The sequence below is a fragment of the Anolis carolinensis genome, chromosome 4 (assembly GCF_035594765.1).
Source record: "Anolis carolinensis isolate JA03-04 chromosome 4, rAnoCar3.1.pri, whole genome shotgun sequence".
NCBI classification, from domain to species: Eukaryota; Metazoa; Chordata; class Lepidosauria; order Squamata; family Dactyloidae; genus Anolis; species Anolis carolinensis.
The window spans coordinates 55,181,058-55,207,215 of NC_085844.1; the positions used below are offsets into that span (position 1 = coordinate 55,181,058).

Genomic DNA, 26,158 nt, shown 5'->3' on the forward strand with positions numbered 1-26,158 from the left:
ATTGCCAATCATTTAGATTATAAAATAGACATTTAAGATGTTCTCTCTAACTTCGCCAAGTCTTTCAGTTATGTCTGGGCATAATATTAGTAAATTCCACAGGTTTAGACATGAACACACCCCTCTCTGGCAGTACTAACAGGCATTACTGTACTTTGTATCTGTGGAATGGACACCTACTTGCATACTTTAAACATCTAGTTGTTTCAAAACTTTGTTCTTCCAGATGTTATGGACTTCAGCCCCCAGAAATCTTAACCGTAGGCCAAGCTGATCAAAGCTTCTGGGAGTTACCCAGAGGACAAAAGTTTGGGAACCACTGATTTATGGAATTCCTTGCTTAATGTTCTCTCTACCAAATAGGTAAAATGTGATGAGAAGTAACAAGGCATAGTTTTCCTGGTGGTGTCAAGCAAAAGTTAGCTCCCCCAGCTTAGTGTTTATGGTGTTGAATGTCTTTGCTTCAAAGGACATTTGAATCTAGTAAGTTTATGAATTAGTTTTAATGTTTGTACTTCTTTTTAAATGTTTATTGGCTGCTTGCCATTGGCTTTGAATGCTTGGGAACCCATATCAAAACAAAAAGGGAGAATAAGGTTATCTTAAATCAGTCTGTTAGACCATAAAGTAAAATAAAAGCTACCTATTGTAAAACAGAAAGAAAACTATTGTATTCTGGCTCCTTCAAATTATACAAGGTTAATCTCAAAGATGCTACAAGATTCTTTGCATATTGATCCAGACTTTGAAGGTTAAAATGCTAGCCTTTTAATCTTCTGTCATGTATTTTATTTATTTGCTTACATTACAAAGAGATTTCATTTATTTATTTACATTGATTGATAAATTACCATTCTAAAAAGTCAAGGTGATATACAACAAATGAAATAGAACACTGTAGCTAGCAAACAAATAAAATGAGAAACATAAAAAAATGACCACTACAGAGGTTTAGAAGGTCAAATTAAAGAGGTACAAACACCCTTTCTAGAAGTAGCAAGCCTGGAGACTTCTTGCAGTTTCAAAAAGGTGAGAATTTTATACTTGAAGTGTGACACTAAAGAAACCCCCCTCCCCATGTGCCTATGAAGCAGGCCTTTGGCGACAGCAGCATTCTTGGGGGACTTTTAAACATGGATTACTTATGTTTGGTTCTATAAGGAAACATGCAGTTCCTTTATATCTAAGGGAGTTGTGTCTTATCATGAATCTGGCCAGATATCTACAAAAATACTGCCCTTTAGGATATTCTTCTATGTTCAATTGAGAACGGTGTCATTTCTTATAACCAAAGCGCAATTGGCAGGAGTTTTCTAGTCAAATTGTTGAGCCCAATCTATCCACCTTAAGGAAATGGCTTCCTGGCAAATTCAAAATAAAAATTAGACTACCTCAAAATCAAAAGGATGAAAAAAACTTCCAAATTTAACCTAACCTTCACATAATATAGAACAGGGGTCCGCAAACTAAGGCCCGGGGGCCACATGTGGCCCATTGAAGCCATTTATCTGGCCCCCGCAGTGGCGGCTCCCTCCTCCTCCACCAAAGAAGGCACGTGAAGCACGAGGGAGGAGGGAAAGGCACATGCCTTTCGCACCTCCTCCCTCGCCTGGTGTGCGCCTTCCAAAGCTTTGCTTGTTTACAATTGTATTTTAATTATTATTTAATCAATTATTAATTATTAAGGGGTACTTTGCTAGTGCTTTTGGTGCACAAAGGCAGAAGGGGGTTGGACTAAATAGCCCAAGGGGTCTCTTCCAACCCTCTTTACTATTATTATTATTATTATTATTATTATTATTATTATTATTATTGACAGAAGGACACAGTATTATAACACAGCACACGATATATATATGCTGGATTTCATATCACAAAATCACAAATCGAACACTTCCCAAGCATTTAGGACTGTGTGATAACTATATTATTATTATTATTATTATTATTATTATTATTATTATTATTATTATTATTAACAACATTGAGGCAGGGTGGCCATCTGTCAGGGGTGCTTTGCTTGTGCTTTTGGTGCACAAAGGTAGAAGGGGGTTGGACTAAATGGCCCAAGGGATCTCTTCCAACCCTCTTTATTATTTTTATTATGATTATTATTAACATTGAAGCTGTATTTGTTCCCATTTTGTTTTTTTACTTCAAAATAAGATATGTGCAATGTGCATGGGAATTTGTTCATAGTTTTTTTAACTCCAATGGTCTGAGGGACCGTGAACTGGCCCCTTGTTTAAAAAGTTTGGGGACCCCTGATATAGAACAACTATTACTACAACTCCTGAATGGGTGCCCTTCTAGATTGTGCCTAAAAAGCTTCTCTACCAAAAAATCAACTCCATATCTTGCAATTTAGGGTATTCTCCTATGAGTATTTTTACCTACAGTATGGATGCCACTCTCATAGCTACTATAGACACCTTGTGCTCTTAACCATATTTGGAATGAGGCAGTTCATGCAACCTTTAATGGTTCATAAAAGTCATTCCTAGGGTTTATCCTTCATGCTTGAAATCCAGATGAACTCAGCCTCCAGCATACATGACTACAGCTGAGATGGGAGCGTGCCTGAAGAAGTGGAGTGAAATTCACAAAATTTCATACTAAAATAAATCAAGTTTGTGGGTAGAGTCTCTCTTTCCATCCCCCTGTTCTTACTTAAAAGGCAAATCACTGCTCTTAGAGACTTCTAGGATATTTTTAAAGACCTCAAAGAGGACATCTGTGGGTCGGAGTCTACCAAAACTGCATCACTTTGCCCATCCCTGCTTTATTTGCCCTTTAGCATCAATAACATTTGCTTTCTGCTAGCATTTACTTTCTGCTATTTCATGGACCATGCAGCCATCAGGCTTTCCTACTTCCCTTCCTCAGATACTGATCTTTTCAGTCATCACTATAGATGTGAGTTATGCAAAATATATGAGATAAAAACAGACATCATTTCTGCTTGGTGCTACCCAACTGCACTATATGAAAGGTCACAGTCAGGCCTGCATAGACACGAAACTTCTGTTTCCCTTGCACAGCTGGGAATTAGCCAGCTTCCCTAACCCATGTATCAAGTGAAGTTCTCTTACCAGCTGCTTCACTGTTACAGGCTGTGAAGTCCGGGCAGGTTGGGAAATGACAGAATTGGGATAGGCAACTCTAATTGCAATTGGTTTCCCAGTGACTGGGAGCGTTGTAGCAACTGCCTTACTGGAGGTTGTTAAAGCACTAGATGTCAAAGCTGGCTTTCCCACCTGAAGAGATGTTGCAACAGCAGATGGTGATACTGCCTTTCCAGAATTAAGAGCAGCACATGCAGCAGAAGATACTGCTACAGGGGTAGGCATGGGCTTTATAATTGGAAGGAGAGTGTTACTTGTTTTCACTACTGCCACAGAGGAGGTTGGCTGTACAGTCTTCACAGTGGTTATATCTGCTGCCAGTTGAGTGGGGGGAACAGAATTGGCACCTTGAAGAGACAGTGTCCCCAAGGGCAAAGCGTGATCTGGTTGGACAAGCTGAAGTGAAGCAGATCCTCTTGTCACCAGAGACGTGCAGGGGACTGGGACAGAGGTCTGGGGAGAGGAGATTCCCACTGAAGTTCTAAGGACCGTCCTTGCAGATTGGAACGTCAAGGGAGTGCTGTTAGCCACTGCAGAAACAGATGATAGTGCAGTCGCACAAGTAGAAGCAGCTGTTCTTGGTACAGATTGCTGGAGACACTGCTGTATAAAGGTTTGTGGGTCTGGAATGAGCTGCCTTAAGGCACGCACACTTTTCTAGGCAAGGAAAAAAAACAGAAAATTAGATTTGGCATATTCTTTTCACAATCCAGGCTATGTAGTACTACAGTCCTTTCATGAAACACTACTTGCAGTGATCAATCTGCTATTCAGTCAAGAGCATCAATTGTAGTCCTGCTAAACTGTGAAATTTGTGACATTTGATATTCAAGGAACTTGGCAAAGCTTTACATTTTTTCCTTGTATTAATTTGCACATCTGAATTTTAGCAGAAGTCTAAGGCACACTGGGTTAATTTCCTAATGCAAATGTGAACCTTTGCTTGTTGCATATAAGTGCACAGCCAGCAATGTCGCAGGCCTTCATGCCTGCATTATGTAAATGAAGGTGGAAGCAAAGAAAGGAGACATGCATGGATTTCCCTTAACAAAATAAACCTTTAGACTGCATTGCAATAATGCAGTCTTCCATTCAGTACTGCCAATTCCATTGTAATTTTGTTGTTTGCTTTTAATTTAACAGCACTAGTAGTATTATGTTTAAACATGAGTCCCATCACCAAGATTTTTCATTATTTATTTTCAAAATTACATATATAGAAATACCAGTATTCCAAAATCAAAAACATTTCTAGTTAAAGTGTTTCAGGAAAGGGATATTCAGCCAAATATGGACTACTCAGCTCTAAGCTTGGAAAAAACTGATAGAACAGAATAGAAAATATTGCTTTTTGGGACCCCAGATTCCAGAATTTCCCAAACAACAACAGATTTGAAATTGAATGCACTTCTTTAAGGATGACTTCAGACCCTACAGATTCCATTCATGAATAGTATGTTTAGTAGTAAGTTGGGAGATCAATTGAGCTTATTATTACAGTGCATACTAGAATGCCACAGTTACAAGTAGCTTTTTATTCAATTATATCTAACAAGAAAAAAACATGTTTAATGATATGAAGATTTACACTGTGGCCTGTTGCATGTAGAAAGTTTTTTTAAAAATCCCACTTAGTCCAGTTCTCAGAGAAAGATGGCATATAAGCCAAATAAATCAATCATTCCAGATTCAGCTAATGAAAATACTGCATATCCAGATCCATGAAGTATCCACTTCACGCACAAATACAAGTAAAGCTGGACTTCACTGAGTAAGATTTTATATAGCTAAAAGCACTACAGAAACACTTATAAACCAAAGTGGATTGTGCTCAAGTGCTATCATCATTGCTGCACAGCAGGGAATAGTAAGGACCTCTAGGCCACTGAATGAACAGAAATTTAAGCGGTATTAAATCCCCACAAATCTTAGGTACAAAGTTATACTAGCTTGCAACCCACAAGATGGTTGGATGATAAAGCTGTATCAAAATACCAAATGGGCAAAAAAGACAGAATTTTACTAGCAGGTTATTAACTTTAACTTACACGCACACAAAAGCTTGTGTTGTTCTACTATTTAATCATCTTGATATTCTAAACTAATTTTTCACTCTCTGGGTAAGAATCATGCCCACTTAGACAATAACTAAGTTACATATTAGATAATAAATGAGTTACATACCTTAAGAAAGGGAACAAGACATGGCTGCGGGGAAGATTTCAGCTCAATGTACAGCTTTTTCGTAAATTCTTCTGGTTCAATTTTAGCTTCCTGGGCAGCAAAAGAAATTGTAGCATAATGCAAACTGCAACTCCTTCCGATCTTCCTACAACAGAATCCACCAACTCACTGACACTGTGGTACTAATATAACAAATTTCAAAGTTCCAGCCTTTTTTCTTTTCTTTTTTTACAGGACATGCTTTTTAAGAGAAGTTAATATGCTTGCTGCTAACAGTACTCTATGGCCAATTTTCATGGCTGCCAAAGCAACAGCAGTAGGCTCATCCTAGCTTTGCATCCACCCCCCTTGGGAGGATATTGTAGGGCTAATATTTCAGTCCTACACTACATAACCACAAACAGCATGCAAACATATATATTTAATCCAAAAAGGACACCTCGATTTTGTCATCTATATATATAAAATGATAAAGTTGTTTGCGCAGTGACTATAGCAACAAAACTAAACATCCCAGAAATACGAAATTTGGCAACACAATGCAAAAGGCTTGCCTCCAGGTTACAACAACACAACCACACCACAAAACCACAATCCAGACCCACAAAACTCACAACAACACATCATGACTATAACAACACAACTAAATGCCCTAGAAATACAAAACTTGGCAACACAACGCAAAAGCCTTGCCTCCCGGTTGTAACAACACAACCACACCACAAAACCACAATCCGGACCCATAAAACTCACAACAATACATCGTGACTATAACAACACAACTAAACGCCCCAGAAATACAAAACTTGACAACACAACGCAAAAGCCTTGCCTCCCGGTTGTAACAACACAACCACACCACAAAACCACAATCCGGATGCACAAAACTCACAACAATGCATCATGACTATAACAACACAATTAAACGCCCCAGAAATACGAAACTTGGCAAAACAACGCAAAAGCCTTGCCTCCCGATTGTAACAACACAATCACACCACAAAACACAATCCGGACCCACAAAACTGAAAAATTGAAGAAGGTAACAGACTTCAAATACTACTACTAATGTGAGTATAAAGAAGGGTGGAGGTCACAGCATCAATACAACCTAATGTAGACTGACCAACACCACCAGACTCAGCCACAGCAACGCGTGGCCGGGCACAGCTAGTTTTATATAAAATACACCATTTTACTAAACCACTGAATATAATGAGGTTTGTGCATCCACTGATTTTGATATTCATAGGGATAGGTGTCCTGGAATCAAAACACAGTGGATACCATAGGTCCATTGTATGCATATATAGGAATACGAGGCTGGTTTGAAAGGAAGTGTTTCCTAATTTCTCTACAAACAGATATCTCTCTATTTCATGTCTTCTACAAGAAAGCTTGCAAACTGTATCTTCTTCCATTCTTCAAACAGCAGTAATGATCACTTTTAATATAATAACATGGTAGGACTTTTAGGTTACATTCATCTGCAACATCATGATGTTTTAAAGACTGACTGAATGTGTAAAGACGGGACACTGACTTTGGACAACTATAATATTGTACACATATAATCTAGTGCAAACTTATAAACAAGTGAAACCCCCAATAAAATCACTTCCAAGTAAAGACATTTAGGATCAGGACAAAAATACTTGCAGATTAACTTTTACCAACAGATTTTCTACCAGATTCTTCACATTCTGCCCCATTTCGGGTGCTTGAGCTCCACTGGATGCCAGTTTTATAAGTGTTGCAAGAAAGTTTTTGCACTTTTGCGCATTTTCCAGCATTTCCTGACAAGAATCAAAAGCAAGAGTGCAAATTAAATCCTGTTTAGCAGCATAGAAGGTTCCAATCTTAACTATTTTGCACTTACTGCAGAAGTGCTGGCCTGTGCTACTGTTGTACTGTCTGCATCAGGAACTGGCTTTGGAGCAACAGGCTGTATATGAAAATCAAAAGCAGGAGGGTTTGCCAATGGTCCTTTTATCATCATATTTGTGGAATTACTTTTTGTTGATGATACTGACTGAAAGAAAACAGTATTTAGCTTCATTAACTTGATTTCTATCAGGAAAAAGGTGAAACTGATCTTTCCACGATGCTCATTCAAGAATTATATAGCTTATCTTTACAAAAATTAGTTTTTAAGTTTAATAGCAATCGTTATGGTGAGCCATATAGCACTCCAAACATTTTTGGACTGCAGCTTCCAGAATTCCTCATAACTGGTTATACTGGCTATTAGCAAATAAGTGGTTCAGTATAGGAAACTGTAATGGTTATGATTCATTACTTCCATCCTCTGAGCACGATCCTGATCCAGAAAGTAATGACACAAATGACTTACTTCCAGCAACTGGGAAGAAATTTCCCACAATAATTCTGAATGACATTGCTAAGTGCCTTATTGGAATGGATATGGAACATAATGTATATGAACCATGGTTTGTGAACCACTACAATAATAAAAACACCTAAAAGATTCAATACTAAAAAATACAATGTCAGACATACCTGGATTACAGATTTCTTAATGGGATGAGTTGTCCGAGGCACCGTTTTAACAGGAGCTGGTAGTACTTTAAGTACTTGACTTACAGAGTTCTTTAAAAAAAATTAGAATAGGAAGAATACAAATAAAAATGAAGAGTTAACTAATTGGTCATGTAGCATTTGGACACAAAACCGTTCCCACCCCCTGCCATCCATACATTTGAAGTTAGGACAATCAGCTCAACGTCCTTTTTTGATAGAGTTTAAGCTAAGGCTCTGCAGGTACTGGACAAGTACCAGGATTCTATAACAGGCTGGATGAAATTCAAGAAATTGGAGCTAAATTCCAATAAGACAGAGGCTCTACAGCTCAGTAATTCTCAAGACTGCAAATTAGATAAGCAAACTACCCTGGATGGGGTTTCATTCCCCTCAAGGAAACAGGTGCACAGTTGAGGAATGCTCTTAGAACCAGACCTATTGCTAGAGGCCAGGTAGACTTCAAGTGCCCCAGCCAGCATCAACTGTACCACCAACTATGACCTTTCCTCGACAGGAACAACTTAACCACAATAGACACAAGAGGAATCCGCTGCTAGAGGAAATTGCAGTAGTCAGATTGCTGAGTAGAACATCATAAAAAACATGAAACTGGTTTTAAAGGACTGATAAAACCATCAGCCTTCCACATTCACTGGACAAGGGACCCTTACAAATGTGAAAAACTATGAATAATTTTAAAAAGAAATAAACCACAGAATCACAGTGCTCTCTAGGAATCTTTAGGTCCTCTGGTGTGATCCTTCTGATAGAAACCGATCAGCAAATCATGCTGGAGGACTCAGAGGTTCCCAGAGAGAACGTTTTAATCACATTTGCAAATCATCAAACCCATAAAAGTCAAGCTGCAAATGTGAAGGGCTGACTGTACACTTATAATCCAAATTCAGGATGATGTTGGTAATATTTAACACCCTAAAAATTTGAGATCTTTGTATCTAAAAGTATGCCTGTATACACACATAAAATTGTCTTAAAGCTGCCATTAGATTCTTCCCGCCCCCTTCCTTTTTACACTGAAATAGACCAACATAGCTAAAATGTAAAGGTAGATAGAGATATTATTTTTCAGTGGCATCAAGGACTGTGATAATGCAAATACAGGTTTATATATGCATCTGCAGAAAGTAATAGACAGTGTTCCCTCGCTATACTTTGCGGTTCGCTTTTCGTGCCCTCGCTATTTCGTGAGTTTTTAATAAACACTAAAACAGTATTATAAATCATAAAAATTATGATTTACAGTGGTGGTGGTCTCAGTTGGGTGCAGGCGGCGGGGCGGAGAAGGAGCCCAAATGGTAGCGGGAGAAGGAGGCGGCACCATGTTCCCCCACATCTTTCTTCCCTTCCTCCCTCCCTCCTTCTACTTCCTTCCTAAGGAAAAGCCTAATAAATATAGCGTCCCTATTTTCTGGATTTTCACTTTTTATGGGTGGTCCTGGAACGTAACCCCTGCAATAAGTGAGAGAACGCTGTATCTGCATTAATGTATGAGCACTGATAGCTAGTATGGGCAAGCTGTAAGAGAAAAACAGAACATACCTCTGCAATAAGGAACCAGGCTTACCTTAAACTGATTTGAGCTCCTCTGTAGAGCCACCACCTTCTGAATGTCTTGACAGAAACGCAAAAGAAACCTGGCACCTAGACTAGATGTGTCCCGCTCACAAGGCTACATACATGGAAGTTGCATGATGTAATTCAAACTTGGTAGGAACATCTACTATAGCACCAAATGTAATGAGACATTTAATAGAAATTTGATTATAGAATTACCTGTGGATTCTGTAGTTTGACTGTAGATGAAAGTGTGGGCACTGTCCACCTTACACTTGCATTACTTTGGGTCTGGCTTTGGGCTTGCACTAGTGCTTGCTGCGACACCAATATCAGTTGACCAGTATTACTTCTGACAAGAACTGTTCCTGAAGAAGAGAACACAACCAAGTCTCCATTACATACTCTTAGTGAAGAAGGATATTGTCTAAATTTGCTCCAAGTCTGAATCCCTCTAAACACCAAGTCAGAAGTGCTTGCAATCCATGACATCTTCTATCATACTTAATTTAGAATGATTGTACTTGATTTAGAAACATTAAAACCGCTGTAATGCTTCTATCATTCTGCACTCTTCCTTTTCTATGTTGCTGTTTAAAAGAGCAAACTGCTACATTTTTGCAGTGACCCAATTAGTGTTATGACAAGTGTAGCTTCTATTTTGACCTCATAAAAATTCATCAAGTGTGCTTAAGAAAAAAAAGTCAGTTCAGAATTAGTTTGCTTAGAGCCCTCTACAGTCAGAACTTTAAAGATATAGATCAATGGTTCTCAACCTGTGGGCCCAGGTGTTTTGGCCTACAACTCCCAGAAATCCCAGCCAGTTTACCAGCTGTTAGGATTTCTGGGAGTTGAAGGCCAAAACATCTGGGGACCCACAGGTTGGGAACCACTGATATAGATGTTTCATGATTACTAGTTATCCAAGTGCAATTAAAGACAAGAAGCTTAGCTTATGACCAATTTAATGATGATTTAAAGGCAATCCCCATAATAATGTTAGCCTTGTTTGACATCCTTACATTAAGTTGTATTTAAATTAACCCAATAGCAAGTGGCATTTTATTAACCTCTTCATGCCAATCGGTTTCACTGTAAAGAAAAGAGCTCACATTTTTAAAATCTTCGTCAGTCAGGCTTCTGTCAGGTGAGGTCTTTTCACACATGCATTACATTTATTAACCCTTGTGAAATACTTATGAATCGACCAGTCTTCATGCATTCAAGCAGTGCATTGCAGAACTTCCCCACAAGCTAATTCCACAATCCTCCAAAATGATGTCTCTATGAGGGAGCAATAGAGATACCTTTACCCAGGCCGATCCCAATGCTCCTAGGAATTCTGCCACCCACTTGCCCTGGTTCCTCCAATTATTCCCTTCCTGGAAAGGTTTACTAATCCTCCAACGACCCCTAAATGTGAACTTCTGACTGTGTTGTTATGTGTGTTCTTTAGTTCTGGAATCGTTGACCTGACATCAATTCAACTTTAATGGAGAGCCAAGGACAGTTTAAAACAACAAAAATAAAGTTATTACATATGTTAGAATATATTAATATTTGAATTTTATTTTTAGTTCTCCAAAACCCTAAGCAATTATCCCTTATTTCTCAAATTCAAAATCCTATCGCGATCAGCTCAAAATCTTCTCTGTTGCAAAGTCAAACCCTGACAGTGTCAGTTCACAACCCTGTCTGAATTCCCTTCTGCCTATTGATATGTTTTGTTCCACATCAGCCCTCTTTTACAGCCTTTCATGAGACCTGATGAGCTGCCTTCAAGACAAGTTAGATTCTCCTTCACAGGGATACTGCCAGAATGAGATTCAAAATAAAATCACTATTCTTCAAAGGTTGTCTTCAAGTTGCTTCCAACTTAAGACAACCCTGAGACAAATCTATCATTTGGGTTTTCTGGGCAAGATTTGTTCAGAGAAAGAATGTCTTTGCTCTCCTCTGAGGCTGAGAGAATGTGACTTGCCTAGTGCATTTTCATGGCCGAATGATGGTTCAAACAGCAGTGACCAGTACAAGAAATAGTGTGTCTTCATTTGTAAGCATATTTCCATAAGTATTATCCAAGATCAACAGCACTAGTCCTATGTCACCCGTGTTATGTTAGTTGTAAGATATTAGGGGGGAAAGGTCCCCCTGCACATTTCTTGCAAGAGTAACTTGAAACTGGAAAAAGGCCCTTGGACTAAGGGGAAAAACAGATTACACTTTGTTACTTTATTCTTATGAAACGTCTTTGCCAACACAGTAGAAACAGATGTTATTAACTTCCAGAGCTCTGCTATTTGACTTGTTTCAAACACCTCCTTTTAATTAGCACATTGTAACCGGATGTGTGAACAGCTATAACTTTCCACACAAAGACTGCAAAGAAACAGGGAGGGGAGGAGGGTGACAGCATTCAACCCAAAATAGATCTTATGAATTCGCCCTTAGGTGTTTAAATTTTTTCTAGAAACATCGGGAGCTGATGTACTGTTATTAGATGCACAGTCCAGAGATCTAGTATTTTAATACTGATTTGAGTCATTCACCTATATTTATTATCTTCTGGACCTTTATGGGAAAAGTATGCTTCAGAGATACACACACTTGTGCACCCCCTTCCACAGCATAATTTCCAACGTGTCAAGGTCATAAATTTGCATTACAAATCCTGCTGAGAAGCCATTTTATGTAACACATAATTTCTGCTATTAAAGCACTTTTTAACTTGGAGCACAATGTCACACCTCAGGCTAAGTTCACCTTGCTATAGATACCCAGTCAGACACACAGGTAGTCTTTTGAAGTTTTTATTAAGCAAAGCAGCATATAAATCAAGCAAGCAATCAAAAGGTAGTTCAAAGTTTTAGTGAAAGAGTCAATAGGTCCAAGAGATTCACAAAGTACATAAATGTCTATTAATCCAAAAGGCTAGGTCCATAGGTTCAAAGCGCATAGCAGGAACATAAGGCAAAGAATTAGTCCATAGAGTCAAAGAACAAGGTCCAAGAATCCAAGATAAACCATAAGGCAAAGAGTCCAAAAAACAAGGCCCAAGAATCCAAGAACGCTGGCTAGGTAGAACTTCCACACAGATGAAGCGATGAAATTGCACTGACAAAGAATAGTCTGTGAAAGCATGCTTTAATAACAACTTAGGAATGCATTCCTCTTCCCACAGCTAGATTCACATTTGCGCGCCAAACGCTTACTTCTATGGACCTGGGAACCCATCCAAGACAAACGGTCCTCTCTAGATAACTCCTCGTTATCTTGCACCTGGTCAGAAGCTAAACCGTCATCCTCATTATTTTCCAAGGCTGAAGTCTCTCCCTCAATATTTCTCATGTCAGCTTGACCGTTATCTGTTTCTCCTGGAATCAGCAGCTCATCCTGCAACTGCATGTCTGAGCTAACTTCTGCCTCAGATTGCTGATCTTGAATCCCAAATCCAGAACCCCCAGAATCCCCTCCATCTTCATCTAGAATCTGGCCAGCCTGTGGCTGGGATACAACACGCAATACCATAATATGGCATAACTGAAATGGGATGAAAAGTAGATAGCAGGTTTGGAAGATGCCTTAATCAACTGGGAAAGCAACAAAAATTTTGAAGAACCGCACTAAGGGTGTCTAGTGGAACAATATTCCAGAAGTGTCCAAATACTCATGGGAATGCCAAAACACAACAGAAGTAGAACAGCACCCTGTTACTCACACTTCTATGCAGAGATGCTGCCTCTAATACCAGTAGGATATAGCTGTCACAACTGGTAGGTATTGATATCCTTCATGAACAAGTCCCATCTATTTTGAAGCTCGCCAGGCTGACAACTATCACTGCCACCTAATCGTAGCTAATCTGATACTGGTTGAGTATCTCTTATCCAAAACTCCAACATACTCCAAAATCCAAAACTATCCACATGAGTGGCTGGAATAGTAGGGATACCTTTGCCTTAAAATGGTACATAAATTTTGTTTTGAGCACAAAAATATTTAAAATATTGTGTATAAAATTCTCGGGTGAGAAGGGCAGGGTATAAATGTTGTAAATAAATAAATAAAATTACCTACAGGCTATGTGTGTAAGTGGTTTAGATTTTTATCCTATTTCCAAGATATCTCATGACATACACATATGCAAGTACAGGTATTTCAGAATCTGAAATTCAAAACACTTCTAGTCCCAAGATTTTGGATAAGAAGTGTTGTAATTTATCTTTGGGCTATGTGTTTCCACTTCATACACGATTTTAATATCTCTCCCGCATTTTCTGTGCCTTGTAAAAAGTACCAAACATTGTACACTTTCCTAGCTCTACAAACTCCTTTTTGAGGTAAGATGGTACAATCTGCATATAGTTCACAAGCCAAGAACTGTAAATGGTGTTGCAAATGTGGTCACACCAGAGTTTATTGGCATTTTATTTTCAATTCTTTCCTTAAAGGAAATCTTACAGCTGCTACACAATGAGTCACCAAGCTATATACTACAATCCCAAGATCTTTTATATAGCCATTCATTAGCAACTCAGATGCATTGGCATATAAGAAATTACGACTCTTCCCCCACCCATCAGGTACATATTTTCACATTTTCTGCTCCCAAGCATTTCAGATAAGGGATCCTCAATCTGTACAAAGAAAGAGCACCGAAAATTAATGAAATCCTGATATCAGTTTAGGAACTTAGGCGCCAAATAAAATTTTGAATCTTAAGTAGCTATCTTTGAAACATGTATCTTGCAACAAAAACATGGAAATGAACTTTATATATACATTGGCACTTATTCATAGCCAGGTTCATATGAATTCAGATTAAGGTAATTTTTACTAGCGATGATTAAAACTGCTTTTGCATTTCTGCATTTAAATTCTGCAATACAAAAGCCAGGTTCTAAGATGTTAGGCAATTTTAAAATGGCTTTCTTCTGCTTTCTGACTTTGACATTCGCTGTGGACATGGACTGCATAAAAGGCCGAGGGCCACTTTTGGTGTCATGTGTCAAAATGCCCTTTAGACTGAGGCACATGTCCTAACCAGTGTAACAGCTTTTATGATCCCTGTTCCCAAAATACACAAAGGTTGTACAACACTGCCATCTAATGGAACAGAGCGCCTTTCATCTTCATGAAATCAGAGAATCACAAAAAGTTCCTGTGTATGTAAACTCACTAGCTCTAGCTTGTTATACACATGTATATTTTAAAATGTGCCTAGAAAATTACTGTGTTGAATTTAAGAATTCTATCTGTGAAGGGCAATACGTACTATTTTAAAATGCCACCTCTCTGGGGTGGCATATTTTTATGCATGGAGATACCAAAACCCTCTTCTCCAAAACTGGGCAAGAACATGTTGCCACCGTTGACTTATGACACATGTGAGTGAACTTTTTAAACAGAAGTTAACAGTACAATGATAGCTATGTTATATAGATAGCACTCAAGTTACAAATATCTGACTTACAAATGACTCATAGTTAAGAATAGGGGTGAAACAACAGGAAGTGAGAGAAATCTGCCCCTAGGAAGGAAAATTTACTCCTGGAAGAGTGATCAAGGAAAGGTGTCTCCACTGGAGCTTTATCTTCTGTCTTTATTTCCACAACAGGCCACATTTTTCAAAATCCAGTAATCACAGGGACATAAAGTGTGGTGAAATCTTCTGAACACAGCCACAGACAACAAAACAATCACAGGCGTGTTAACCTTTCCCTGTGCTATCCAAAGTGCTCTCTCTCTCTCTCTCTCTCTCTCTCTCTCTCTATATATATATATATATATATATATATATATATATATATGGCTGGGTTTACACTTTAAAACCGTACCTGTTCTGACTTCCATACAAATTCAGCTTAAGAACAAACCTACAGAACCTATCTTATTCCTGACTTGGGGACTACCTGTACTAATAAGCTGCAGCTGTTTATTCATGGGCAAAATCCACAAGATTCTTCTTCAACTTGAGAGCTTATACACATGTCATGTGTCCATAGGGAATATTTCTCTGCACTGCAGAAACAAGAAACTATGGATAGTAGCAAACCCTATTGAAATGAACAATTTATGCCAGAAGTTACGACAGTCAACTTTGAGGACCTAGAAAATTCCAAAAGGGTCCTCTTTTATGTTAACACTTGGCAAAAACATGCCACCATATCACCAAGAGGATCTAGAAAATTTCTAGTGAGGACATATTTTGTCAGATGCATGTAAGTGAAACCATGGCTATTTGTTCTGTGGGTACGAAGGTTTATTGTACTATAAATTGTTTTCCAATAAACAACCAGATATATATCAAGCATACTTTCCTTTAATTTAACCTAACAATATCTTCATGTGATTGTCTTAAATTGTACTTATAGGGGTAGTAAGTAGGTTTGTCCTACAAACTCTACACAAAAGAAGGCATTTAATCCAAGTCTAAAACCTATACCGTTCTTTCTAGGCAAAGAACCAAAGTACATGCTCAACATTTCAGTACTTACATAAAACTTTAGAAACCCCCAAAATCTAGAAAAGTATAGATACATTTGTAAAATGCAAGCATTATGTTCCCACCACAGAACAACTAAAGGATGCAGAACAGTAGCAATAAAACAAACTACAGTAGAGTCTCACTTATCCAACGTTCTGGATTATCCAACGCATTTTTGTAGTCAATGTTTTCAATACATCATGGTATTTTGGTGCTAAATTCGTAAATACAGTCATTACTACGTAGCATTACTGCATATTGAACTACTTTTTCTGTCAAATTTGTTGTATAACGATGTTTTGGGGCTTAATTTGTAAAATCATAACCTAATTTGATGTTTAATAGGCTTTTCCTTAATCCCTCCTTATTATCCAACATATTCGCTTATCCAACATTCTGCTGGCCCGTTTATGTTGGATAAGTGAGACCCTACTGTACATTAGTCAGTTTAGGAAAGTTGTTCAAAGGGAGGCAGCCTATGCTATCGATAATACATTCCAGACGTGTGGAAGCATTATCATTTGGAGGATTGTTAGAATATCAATTCTATATAAGAGCATTTTTCAAAATACGGTAAGTTCTCAGTTAATGTCAAGGACAGAACGCCACAAGATTCAAGATAACAGAGTTTATTGGATTACAGAACTCAAAAATGCCCGTAAAATACAAGGGCCAGGCAGTATTAGCCTTTAGGAGCAAAAAGGGACAAGGAAAAACGTTCAAAAGATAAACCGGATTAAACCGGAGTTTAATCCGGGTAAAAACAAACTGCTTGCTTCAGCCTGGGGATAAACAAAACAAAAGCCGAGGAACAAAAGATACAAAAGAATGCAACTAATTGGCAGCAGATTCCTCTCTGCTGCCAACACTGTGCTTAGAGTAACTTGCGTCGCTCCCACACACACAGCAGACAGGATTTCCAACACGAACAGATCAGCCAAGGATTGTAGCAGTAGAGTAGACCCAGTTCCTTTCCGTAGATCAAAGCCAGAAGCAGACGTTTGTAGTTTCCAAGTCCAAGAAGGGGGAAGTCAAGCCGTGGTCAGTTCAGTCCGAATTTCAAAGCAGGAGATGGCGTCCGTCAAGAAGACGACGGAAGGTCAAGCTAATAAGAGTAAGCACAGGTTTGCACAAACAAATGCCCACACAATTCCTCCCGCCGTCTGACCCTGAATTCCAAAACAACTTACGTATCAGCACACGAAAACACACCAGTCTTCAGGAAAGCGTCCCACACAGATCCCAAGCGTTCGTCCAGATTACCTTGCCCAACGCAATTTGCAATTGCTCCCAAGCCCCATTTTATGCCAGTTACAAATCCTCATCACTGTCAGCTGTCCTCCTTAACCCGGGCGTTTCCTCATCACTTTCCTCATCAGAGCTGGAACACCTCTGACTACGCCCCACAGCATCTCCAGCTGTGGATCCCGTCCCATCCCTCCAGCTTGACCATGGGTCTAATCCTGAAGGTCCCCATTCATCTTCTATCCCATCATTGCCAGTGGCACCCAATTCCTCCCTCACCCTAGTCCAATCCATCTCATCCTCCTCCGAGCTAACCAGCCCCTCCTCCATTCTCTCCGTAAACCCCTCAAAAGACTCTTCGTCAGATGGTGCTGCAAAAATGTCTCGCAGTCTTTTTCTTTCTCGCTCCTCGAGAGTATCTGACTCTCGAGGAGTCTTACGCCCACGTCTGTCAGTAACAGAGCCAAGAGGCTCAATCATAACACTTAACCAGCACCCATGGGGATCCGTAGATGCCAAATAAATGTAATTTCTGGTTGTCTCCATTACTATTATAAATATGCCTAACTATACCCCATACTATACTATACCATAAACTGTGTTTTGACTTAATAATATTGAAATACAGTAATCAAAACTATATTAAAACCAATAAAGACAAACTTTACTTAATGTAACACAGTTACTGTTTTACTGCATTTGAAAAACTTTTTTAAAAAATTAAAGGTATAATTTCTTTAATTTCTGCCATTTCTTGAGTTCCAGTTAACAGTGTACATATATATGATTTGTCTGATAAAATCCTACTTCTGTCTTTCAGAGTGCAAAAATCAATATACTTTTAGATTTTAGATATACCATTAGTGATGTTAGATTGAAACATCAATCCAAAATCACCCACCCACTCTTTAGATTGAGGTTTGTTTTGTTGTTGTTAGTTTGTTTTGTTGCTGCTTTTATCATCTACAAACTTCAACTGGCATAAAACAATCCTTTTCATCCAATCAGGGATGGGATTTTACTGGCAATGCGTAATGAGGTCTCCAAGTAATTACTCAGTGTTTCCTATCTCGCTTTTATTAGATTACACCAGACATCAAAGTTAGTAACCTTCTTATACTGATAGATTTACCAGTATTTACTTGAGTATAATGCCCCATTGATTGAAGGTGCACTTTGCAAAAAAAAAAAAAAAAAAGGTTATTGAATGTAACTCACAGCTTCCCCTTGCCTGTTAGTCATTCTGCTCCCCATCTCGGAAGGTGTGCCGTCCGCCGGACAATAAAAAACTATAAAACTGAAACGTGCTGTCCTTTATCCGGGCGAACTGCAAATCCCTATAAGCTGTCCTATAGATATTGAACGACTGAGTCTGGATAACTTCAAAAAAGGATGTTTATTCATACAAGGTTGTAAACCTGGCACAGATCTTAAAGTTGCAGAAAATGAAACAAATTTCTATAGGTTTTAGGTACAGAATTATCCCTGGTTCCAGAAAGCAAAGGTGATTATAAAACCACTATACCCTAATCACGCTGCCTATATTAGAAGGAGAAACTCTTTCCTTCCCTATCTTTACAGCAAAGATTAGTTCTAGAAGCGACAGAATAACCCTGCTCCTCTAACTAGATTTCCTATTCCAGATCAATATAATTCAATACTTATCTAATTTGGATAGGCTTAGATTGGCCTGGTTTTGAGGATGATTTGTCCCAGTTAGCCTTGCACAGCTCCAGCACGTTGGAAGACTATAGCCAGAATGAAACTCTAAAATGGAGACTAGACCCTGGTAAAAAGGGCGGTCCTAAGATGTTGTACTCTTTGACCAATCATTGCAAAGAAAACTGCAGCCAGCTCTTGCAGACTCCAAGCCACATTTCCTAGGCTTTTGCAGCCAGAGGCTGAAACAAAATGCAAAGGAGGGAAAACAAACAAACGACCAATAGGTAAGGCAAACCATCGTCCTGGGGGACGGAACACTCCCCGCTTAAATTCCCAGGATGTGGGAATTTACCACTCAAAAACATACAAACACCTTTGCACATATGACAATACAAACACTAGAACTTTAAACATCTCCAATAAGCAACACGAGGTCACTAATTGGTCTGTCCAAAATGGACACTTTGTCTCTGTTGCAAGTCTTTAATTGAACTTTCCTGACCTTACCATCCGGGCAAGGAAAGGTCTTTAATACAATGCCCATGGGCCATGCATGGCGGGGCAAGTCTTTGTCCTTTAACAACACAACGTTGTTAACCTCAATGTTGTCCTGTGGGCTTTGCCAGATTCTTCTAGCTTGAAGCTGGCTTAAGTACTCAGCTTTCCACCTTTTCCAAAAGTGGTTGGCCAAGGACTGCACCTGTTTCCACAGGGCACGGTGAGTTCCGTCCGGAACTGGCAACATGATGTCCTTCCATCCTGGCACCTTTTGTGTCAAAATAAGTGCAGGAGTCAGTGGTTGTAAGTTCTCAGGGTCACTGGTAAGGGGAACCAGCGGCCGGTTGTTGATAATTGCGGTAACTTCCGCCATAAGTGTCACCAAAACATCATGCGTCAATGACCTATGACTCAAAAGCATGGCATTAAGGATTTTGCGACTAATACCAATCATCCTCTCCCAAACACCACCCATGTGGGAGGCGTGAGGAACATTGAAAGTCCACATAATTTGTTCAGTATTCGTAAAGTTCTGAACCTTTGGGTCTCTCCCAAACCTAGACACACAATTGAGTTCTTTGGTCGCACCTACAAAATTGGTGCCACAGTCCGACCGAATTGACTTAATTGGCCCTCTGAGGGCTATGAACCTTTTTAATGCGTTTAAAAATGATGAAGTGTCCATCCCTTCTATGACTTCTATATGGACAGCTCGTATTACTAAACAAGTAAACAAAACTGCCCACCTCTTGTTATTTACAACACCACCCCTGGTTTTCCTAGTGACAACCTCCCAAGGACCAAACACATCGATTCCCACATGGGAAAAGGGTGGGTCTGTCAAAGTCCTATCCTGAGGTAGTTCTGCCATCAACTGACTTTGACAGTTTCGCCTAAGGCGCCTGCATTTAACACATTTGAAAATACAACTGTTGACCAACCTTTTGGCATTAACTACCCACAGACCTTCATTTCTAAGGGCTGCCTCAGTTAGAGTTCTACCCTGATGATGGATCTTTTCATGGTGATGCCGAACGAGCAGCAATGCAGTGTGACTATTAGGGGGTATGATGATGGGGTTTTTTATGCACGCCTTGAGTTTAGCTTTGGCTAACCTTCCTCCAACTCTCAAAATACCCTCCTTGTCTAGAAATGGGTTTAACTCATTTAGAAGACTTTGATTAGGGATGTTGAGCCCTTGCTCTAGCCTAGCTATTTCCTGCTTGAAAGCAGATCTCTGTACTGACTTGAATATGACGCTCTTAGCCTTTATCATATCCTGGACCTGTAAAGGCTCACTATCTTTGCAAGCTAAACGATGTATAAGCCTAGCAACTGCTCTAAGAAGACTGTGCCACTCCGAAAAACATTCAAAACGGTGTGGTTCCAAGCAAGATCTTTGGCCCATCTTGATTTCTGTGGTCATCTTGCAAACTTTCACCTCTGGAACGGACTCGGGCAATTCTGTATTATCGGTGGGAGAAAAGGCTGATGGAAAATTGACTTCGGTCAAGCATCTGGGGCCTGTCAGCCAACTTGAACTTAACACTCGTTGAGTTGAAGCTCCTCTGGAAGCGATGTCAGCTGGGTTGTTGCTGGTGGCGACGTGGTGCCACTGGCTAGGCGTAGAACTGGATAGAATGTTGTTGATTCTATTAGCCACATACACCTCTGCACTTCGTGAGACTTGAGCATTCATACTGTCCAAGAACCTTTGCTCATCTTTCGAGAGCGCTATGGCTTCGTCTCTCTCAGAGACTTTGAAGGTGGAGGAATACTCTGGAGTTATTCCTTGGCAGTAGACTGAGATGTGACTTAGGCAACTGCGCACAAGTGTAGGACGTCCACCTTTAAGCACCTGTGCTTGATTGGAGTCCAACGACGATGGTGGGTGCATCTTGTTTATGCACACTGGGCCTATGACTGTCCAGCCTAATGGCAATTGTTGTGCGATAGGTGCACCTGGAGGTCCTTTAACTTGATCGTTCACACAAAACAAGCTCGGGCAGTCCAAGCCAAGCAAAAGGGCAATGTCCACATCTGGCTGAAAGGCTGGTATGGCATTCTTTAACCGTCGCAAATGTGGATGAGCCTCCACAACTTCTCTAGTTACAATTTGTTTTTTGTTCCGAGGGATGGAGGAACACTCAATCAGGTCTGGCAACTTGAACTGTCTCTTCTGGTCGCAAGAGGAGACAACAAAGCCAGATGCTATGCGACCCTGCAACTTCTTTTTTCCTGCACATGTAGTCATGGTGTAATTGACCATCTTGGTTTTAAGGTCAAACATGCGGAAGAACTCTGGAGTAGCTAGGGAGGCATCGCTCTGTGAATCTAGGGCCACATAGAGTCTCTTTTTAAGCCAAGGGCTCTTGGATGGATATACATCCGCTAGGCAGATAGGATGACAAACTCTGTACTGGTGCGAGTCAGAACACAGCTCTGTGCAGGCGACTGCTGAAACCTCCACCTGCATCTCTGGTACAGCTGGCTTGTCGGTGTCTTCGACTGCTGACTTTTCTTTTGGTGAAGCGTTCCCTTTGGGGTGGGAGATGACACTGGAGTTGTGCATTGCAGTGCAATGCTTGAGGCTGTTGCATTTCTCACACTTGATGTTTTCTTTGCAGTTGGATGCAAAGTGTGGAGTTGCTCCACAGCATCTAAAGCAGATTCCCTGCTTTTGAACTAGCTGTTGCCTTTCTTTGTATGTCTTTCTACTAAACTCCCTGCAGTTGGCCAAGCTGTGAGGCTTTTGGTGAATAGGGCAAAGCAACTCTTTTACCTCCGACCTGGGTTCATCAGTCTTGTGTTGAGTTTCGACTGCCTTTACGCTGACAGGTCTATTGGCCTCTCTAGGTGGTTTCTTGTCCACTTCAGGTGCCTTCCCTGGATGGATCCCTTGATATAAGGTGGGCAGGCCCGTCTGTGGATCATTCATTTCCCTGGCCGCTCTGGTGATGAACTGGACCAGATGGGAAAACGGTGGGTACGCCTGAGAATGGGCCTCCTTGTAGTTGAAGACCTCCTGTCCCCAGCGTTCTTGCAAAGTGAAGGGCAGCTTGGTCAAGATCTGCCTTTGGGACAGGTGCTGATCGAGGCACTTCAAACCGGGCAGTTCTGGATTCTCCTTGGCCGACTCTAATTCCGTAAGGAGATCGCTGAGGTCCCACAAGAGTTTGAAGTCTTTGAGTTTCAAAGCTGGGAACCTTTGGAGCTTGTCCATAAGAGATGCTTCAATCTCTGTGCTGGCCCCATACCTCTGCTGCAACCTGGCCCAGGCCTTTTCCAGGGCTTTGTCGGGATCGGCTACGTGGGCTGCGTAGATCTTCTTAACTTGTGAGGATGAGGCTGGGCCCAACCATGCAGCCAGAAGAGTCAGTTCTTCCTCAGGCAATAACTTTAAGTCTCTGATTGCTCTCTGGAAGGTGGCCTTCCAGAGAAGAAATTCCTCAGGCTTGTCCGAAAACTTTTCGACACCCTTGTCCTTAAGATCTCTTCTGGGGCTTCTGATGATGGAGACAAGCTGGGGCTCTGGCGTCGAAGGGAACAATTGAGGAGTTTGCTGTTGTGGAGTGGACTCCCACCGTGCACCTTGCGTCAACCTTTGGCCTCTTGGAGGGATGACATCGACCACTGACGAATCGGTGGCTCCCTGTGCAGCTGTCTGTAAGGGCCAACTAGCACTTGGCCTTGAGGCCCTGATTGACTGACCTAGGGATTTAGCAGGAGGCACAGGTAGCTCGGGCAAGGGTGAGCTCCCCGCTATGACGCTCTGCTCTGCAGGAAACTCAAAGGTGACTTTGGGGCCCTGCTCTGGGTAAGGAGAGAAGTCTTCCTGTTCCTCATCCGAAAGCTGGCTGTTTAAGCTATTAAGATGCACAAGCACCTTGGAAGAAGGGTCCTGCTTCGGCAACTGACTTACATTTTCTTCTGTGAGTTGCCCACTTAGGACCTTGGCCAAAGTCTCAGCCTTTACCTTTTTGGCAGTAGCATCCATCCTTATTCTAAGCATTTCTATTTCACATTGCCTTTGGGCCTGTTCTATTTGGAGTCGCTGTTCCTCCTCTTTAAGGTGGAAAGTGTGGTCAGCTGCTTTTGCATCAGCTTCTGCCTCCGCAACCTTGCTCTGTAGCTCCAGACGTGCAGCCTCCTTAATGTGCAAGGCAGCTAGGGAAGAGATGGCACTCCCAGCAGCAGAAGACTTGCTAGAGTGGCTGTGTTTAGATGATGCACACTCCCTTAGTTTAGATACCTGGCTAGAGCGGTTGGACTTAAGACTAAGTGCCACAGCAGGTGATTTTAAAAGATTGGTCTCATGGCTGCATAAGGAAGACTGATTTCCTTTTGGCTCAGACCTTAGATTAACAGATGGAGAACTAAATTCCAAGGCATCTAGAATTGCCCTCACCTTATTTTCTTTCTCATTAGTGTCAGCTAAGACACTCACTATTTCTAACTCTGAATCCTTGGCGTTAATGCGCTCGAGGACCTGGACTATCTTAGACACCAAACCCCTCCAAATACCGAAGGTCTCTTCAAGGTCTGTCTGTAATATGGATGGCACCCTTGTAATACCCAAGCTCTCAATTCTGTCCATTAATGTTACAATTCGCTCCCATGCCGAACCTAACCTCACATGGAGGAGCTCCTTTTCATCTATTAGATGGGCTAGCATCTTGGCTGAAGGGTGCTTTATCCTTTGGGGCCTTTCATTCCTACTTTCAGCCTCAGAAGGAGGTATACCATCTGCATCATCTTGAAATTGCATAGACATTATGTATTCTTAATAGCAAGTAAATTTACAACAAAGGCAAATGCAATATACCTGCAAGTAAATTTACAATAAAGGCAAATTCAATATATAATACAATTCACAGCACTTAACCATAGCAATATATATCACTAAGTAACTATACTTTACAAAGATTGTGACCTTTGGCGCCAGACTTTGGTGGGCAAGCTGCAAAATGCCAACTGACAGCAACTTGCCACTTGATACCTCCCTTGCCCGAGTGACGTAAACTGCCAAAATGGCGACTTCGCCAAATTTTCAAGCACCTCGTGCTCTGCGGCTCGAGGCCTGCCGCCGAAGGAGCACCGAGGCTGGCTTTGGAAAGGAGGAGAGAAAAGACGCCTCCTCCCCGCTGTGAAGGGAGGTCACCACCGCAGGTCGATGAGGCAGGTCACCACCGCAGGACGATGAGGCAGGTCACCACCGCAGGACGATGAGGCAGGTCACCACCGCAGGACGATGATGCAGGTCACCACCGCAGGACGATGAGGCAGGTCACCACCGCAGGACAATGAGGCAGGTCACCACCGCCAGGCGACCGTCCCGGCCAAGCGCTTCTGGACTCACCACCTCCGTGTAAGCCCAGGACCTACTGCTGGAGCTCCGCGGCTCGATGCCTGCCACCGAAGGAGCTCGGGGTAGATTGCTGGGTTTTGCACAGCCGTGCAATTGCAGAAACAGCCGCAGGGCTACGCGCACACACGCAAGCTGAAGAGCAGGATACTGCAGAGGCTGAAGAAATGGAGCCCCACTCTCTCACTTGCCTTTCGGCCTGGCAGCAAGCTTTCACTGCAACAGACCACAAAATCAAAGTCTCTATGGCCGTGCAAGCTAGCTGAAGCGGAAAAACCGCTGATCGTCCTCAAAACTGTGCCGTCCGCCGGACAATAAAAAACTATAAAACTGAAACGTGCTGTCCTTTATCCGGGCGAACTGCAAATCCCTATAAGCTGTCCTATAGATATTGAACGACTGAGTCTGGATAACTTCAAAAAAGGATGTTTATTCATACAAGGTTGTAAACCTGGCACAGATCTTAAAGTTGCAGAAAATGAAACAAATTTCTATAGGTTTTAGGTACAGAATTATCCCTGGTTCCAGAAAGCAAAGGTGATTATAAAACCACTATACCCTAATCACGCTGCCTATATTAGAAGGAGAAACTCTTTCCTTCCCTATCTTTACAGCAAAGATTAGTTCTAGAAGCGACAGAATAACCCTGCTCCTCTAACTAGATTTCCTATTCCAGATCAATATAATTCAATACTTATCTAATTTGGATAGGCTTAGATTGGCCTGGTTTTGAGGATGATTTGTCCCAGTTAGCCTTGCACAGCTCCAGCACGTTGGAAGACTATAGCCAGAATGAAACTCTAAAATGGAGACTAGACCCTGGTAAAAAGGGCGGTCCTAAGATGTTGTACTCTTTGACCAATCATTGCAAAGAAAACTGCAGCCAGCTCTTGCAGACTCCAAGCCACATTTCCTAGGCTTTTGCAGCCAGAGGCTGAAACAAAATGCAAAGGAGGGAAAACAAACAAACGACCAATAGGTAAGGCAAACCATCGTCCTGGGGGACGGAACAGAAGGGCTGACAGGCAAGGGGAAGTTGTACTCCCGCAACAGGCCAAGGCTGGCAAACTGACCAGCCTTGGCCTGATGGACAGGTGGGTGCTTCTCAACTAAAGCCTCATTCACGAAGCCTTCAAAACTGAGGAGGATGTTTTGAAGGCCTCATAAATGAGGCCAACTGGGATGCCATTCTCCTCCATTGATTCACCAGCCTCAGCCTGATGGAACAACGTAGGTGGGTGTGCATGTGCGATTGTAACGTGCAATCAAATCAAATGCACACTTTTCTATGAAATTTAGCAACAAAAAAAAAGGACAAGCATTAGATTCAAGTTAATATGGTATTTGTTTCTGTTCTCTTTCAGGTCATTTCTTTTATTACATTATTTTGGGTGAGTCTTATTTCATGCCTGGGACCGGCCCATCCACCTACATCTTAACATTACACAAAAATTGTCTGGCTTTATACTTTGACCA

At 41.1% G+C, this 26,158-nt stretch overlaps 1 protein-coding gene across 1 annotated transcript in view; it reads right to left on the reverse strand.

Moving 5' to 3' along the window:
* taf4b (TATA-box binding protein associated factor 4b) overlaps window positions 1-26,158 on the reverse strand; it is a 94,923-nt gene that overhangs the window by 56,962 nt on the left and 11,803 nt on the right. The window contains exons 2-7 of the mRNA XM_062980433.1: window positions 9,645-9,793; window positions 7,830-7,919; window positions 7,189-7,341; window positions 6,983-7,105; window positions 5,310-5,399; window positions 3,093-3,782 (exon numbers count right to left, since the gene is read on the reverse strand). Of these exons, the coding sequence (XP_062836503.1) occupies window positions 3,093-3,782; window positions 5,310-5,399; window positions 6,983-7,105; window positions 7,189-7,341; window positions 7,830-7,919; window positions 9,645-9,793 (1,295 nt within the window). The remainder of the gene's footprint in view (window positions 1-3,092; window positions 3,783-5,309; window positions 5,400-6,982; window positions 7,106-7,188; window positions 7,342-7,829; window positions 7,920-9,644; window positions 9,794-26,158) is intronic.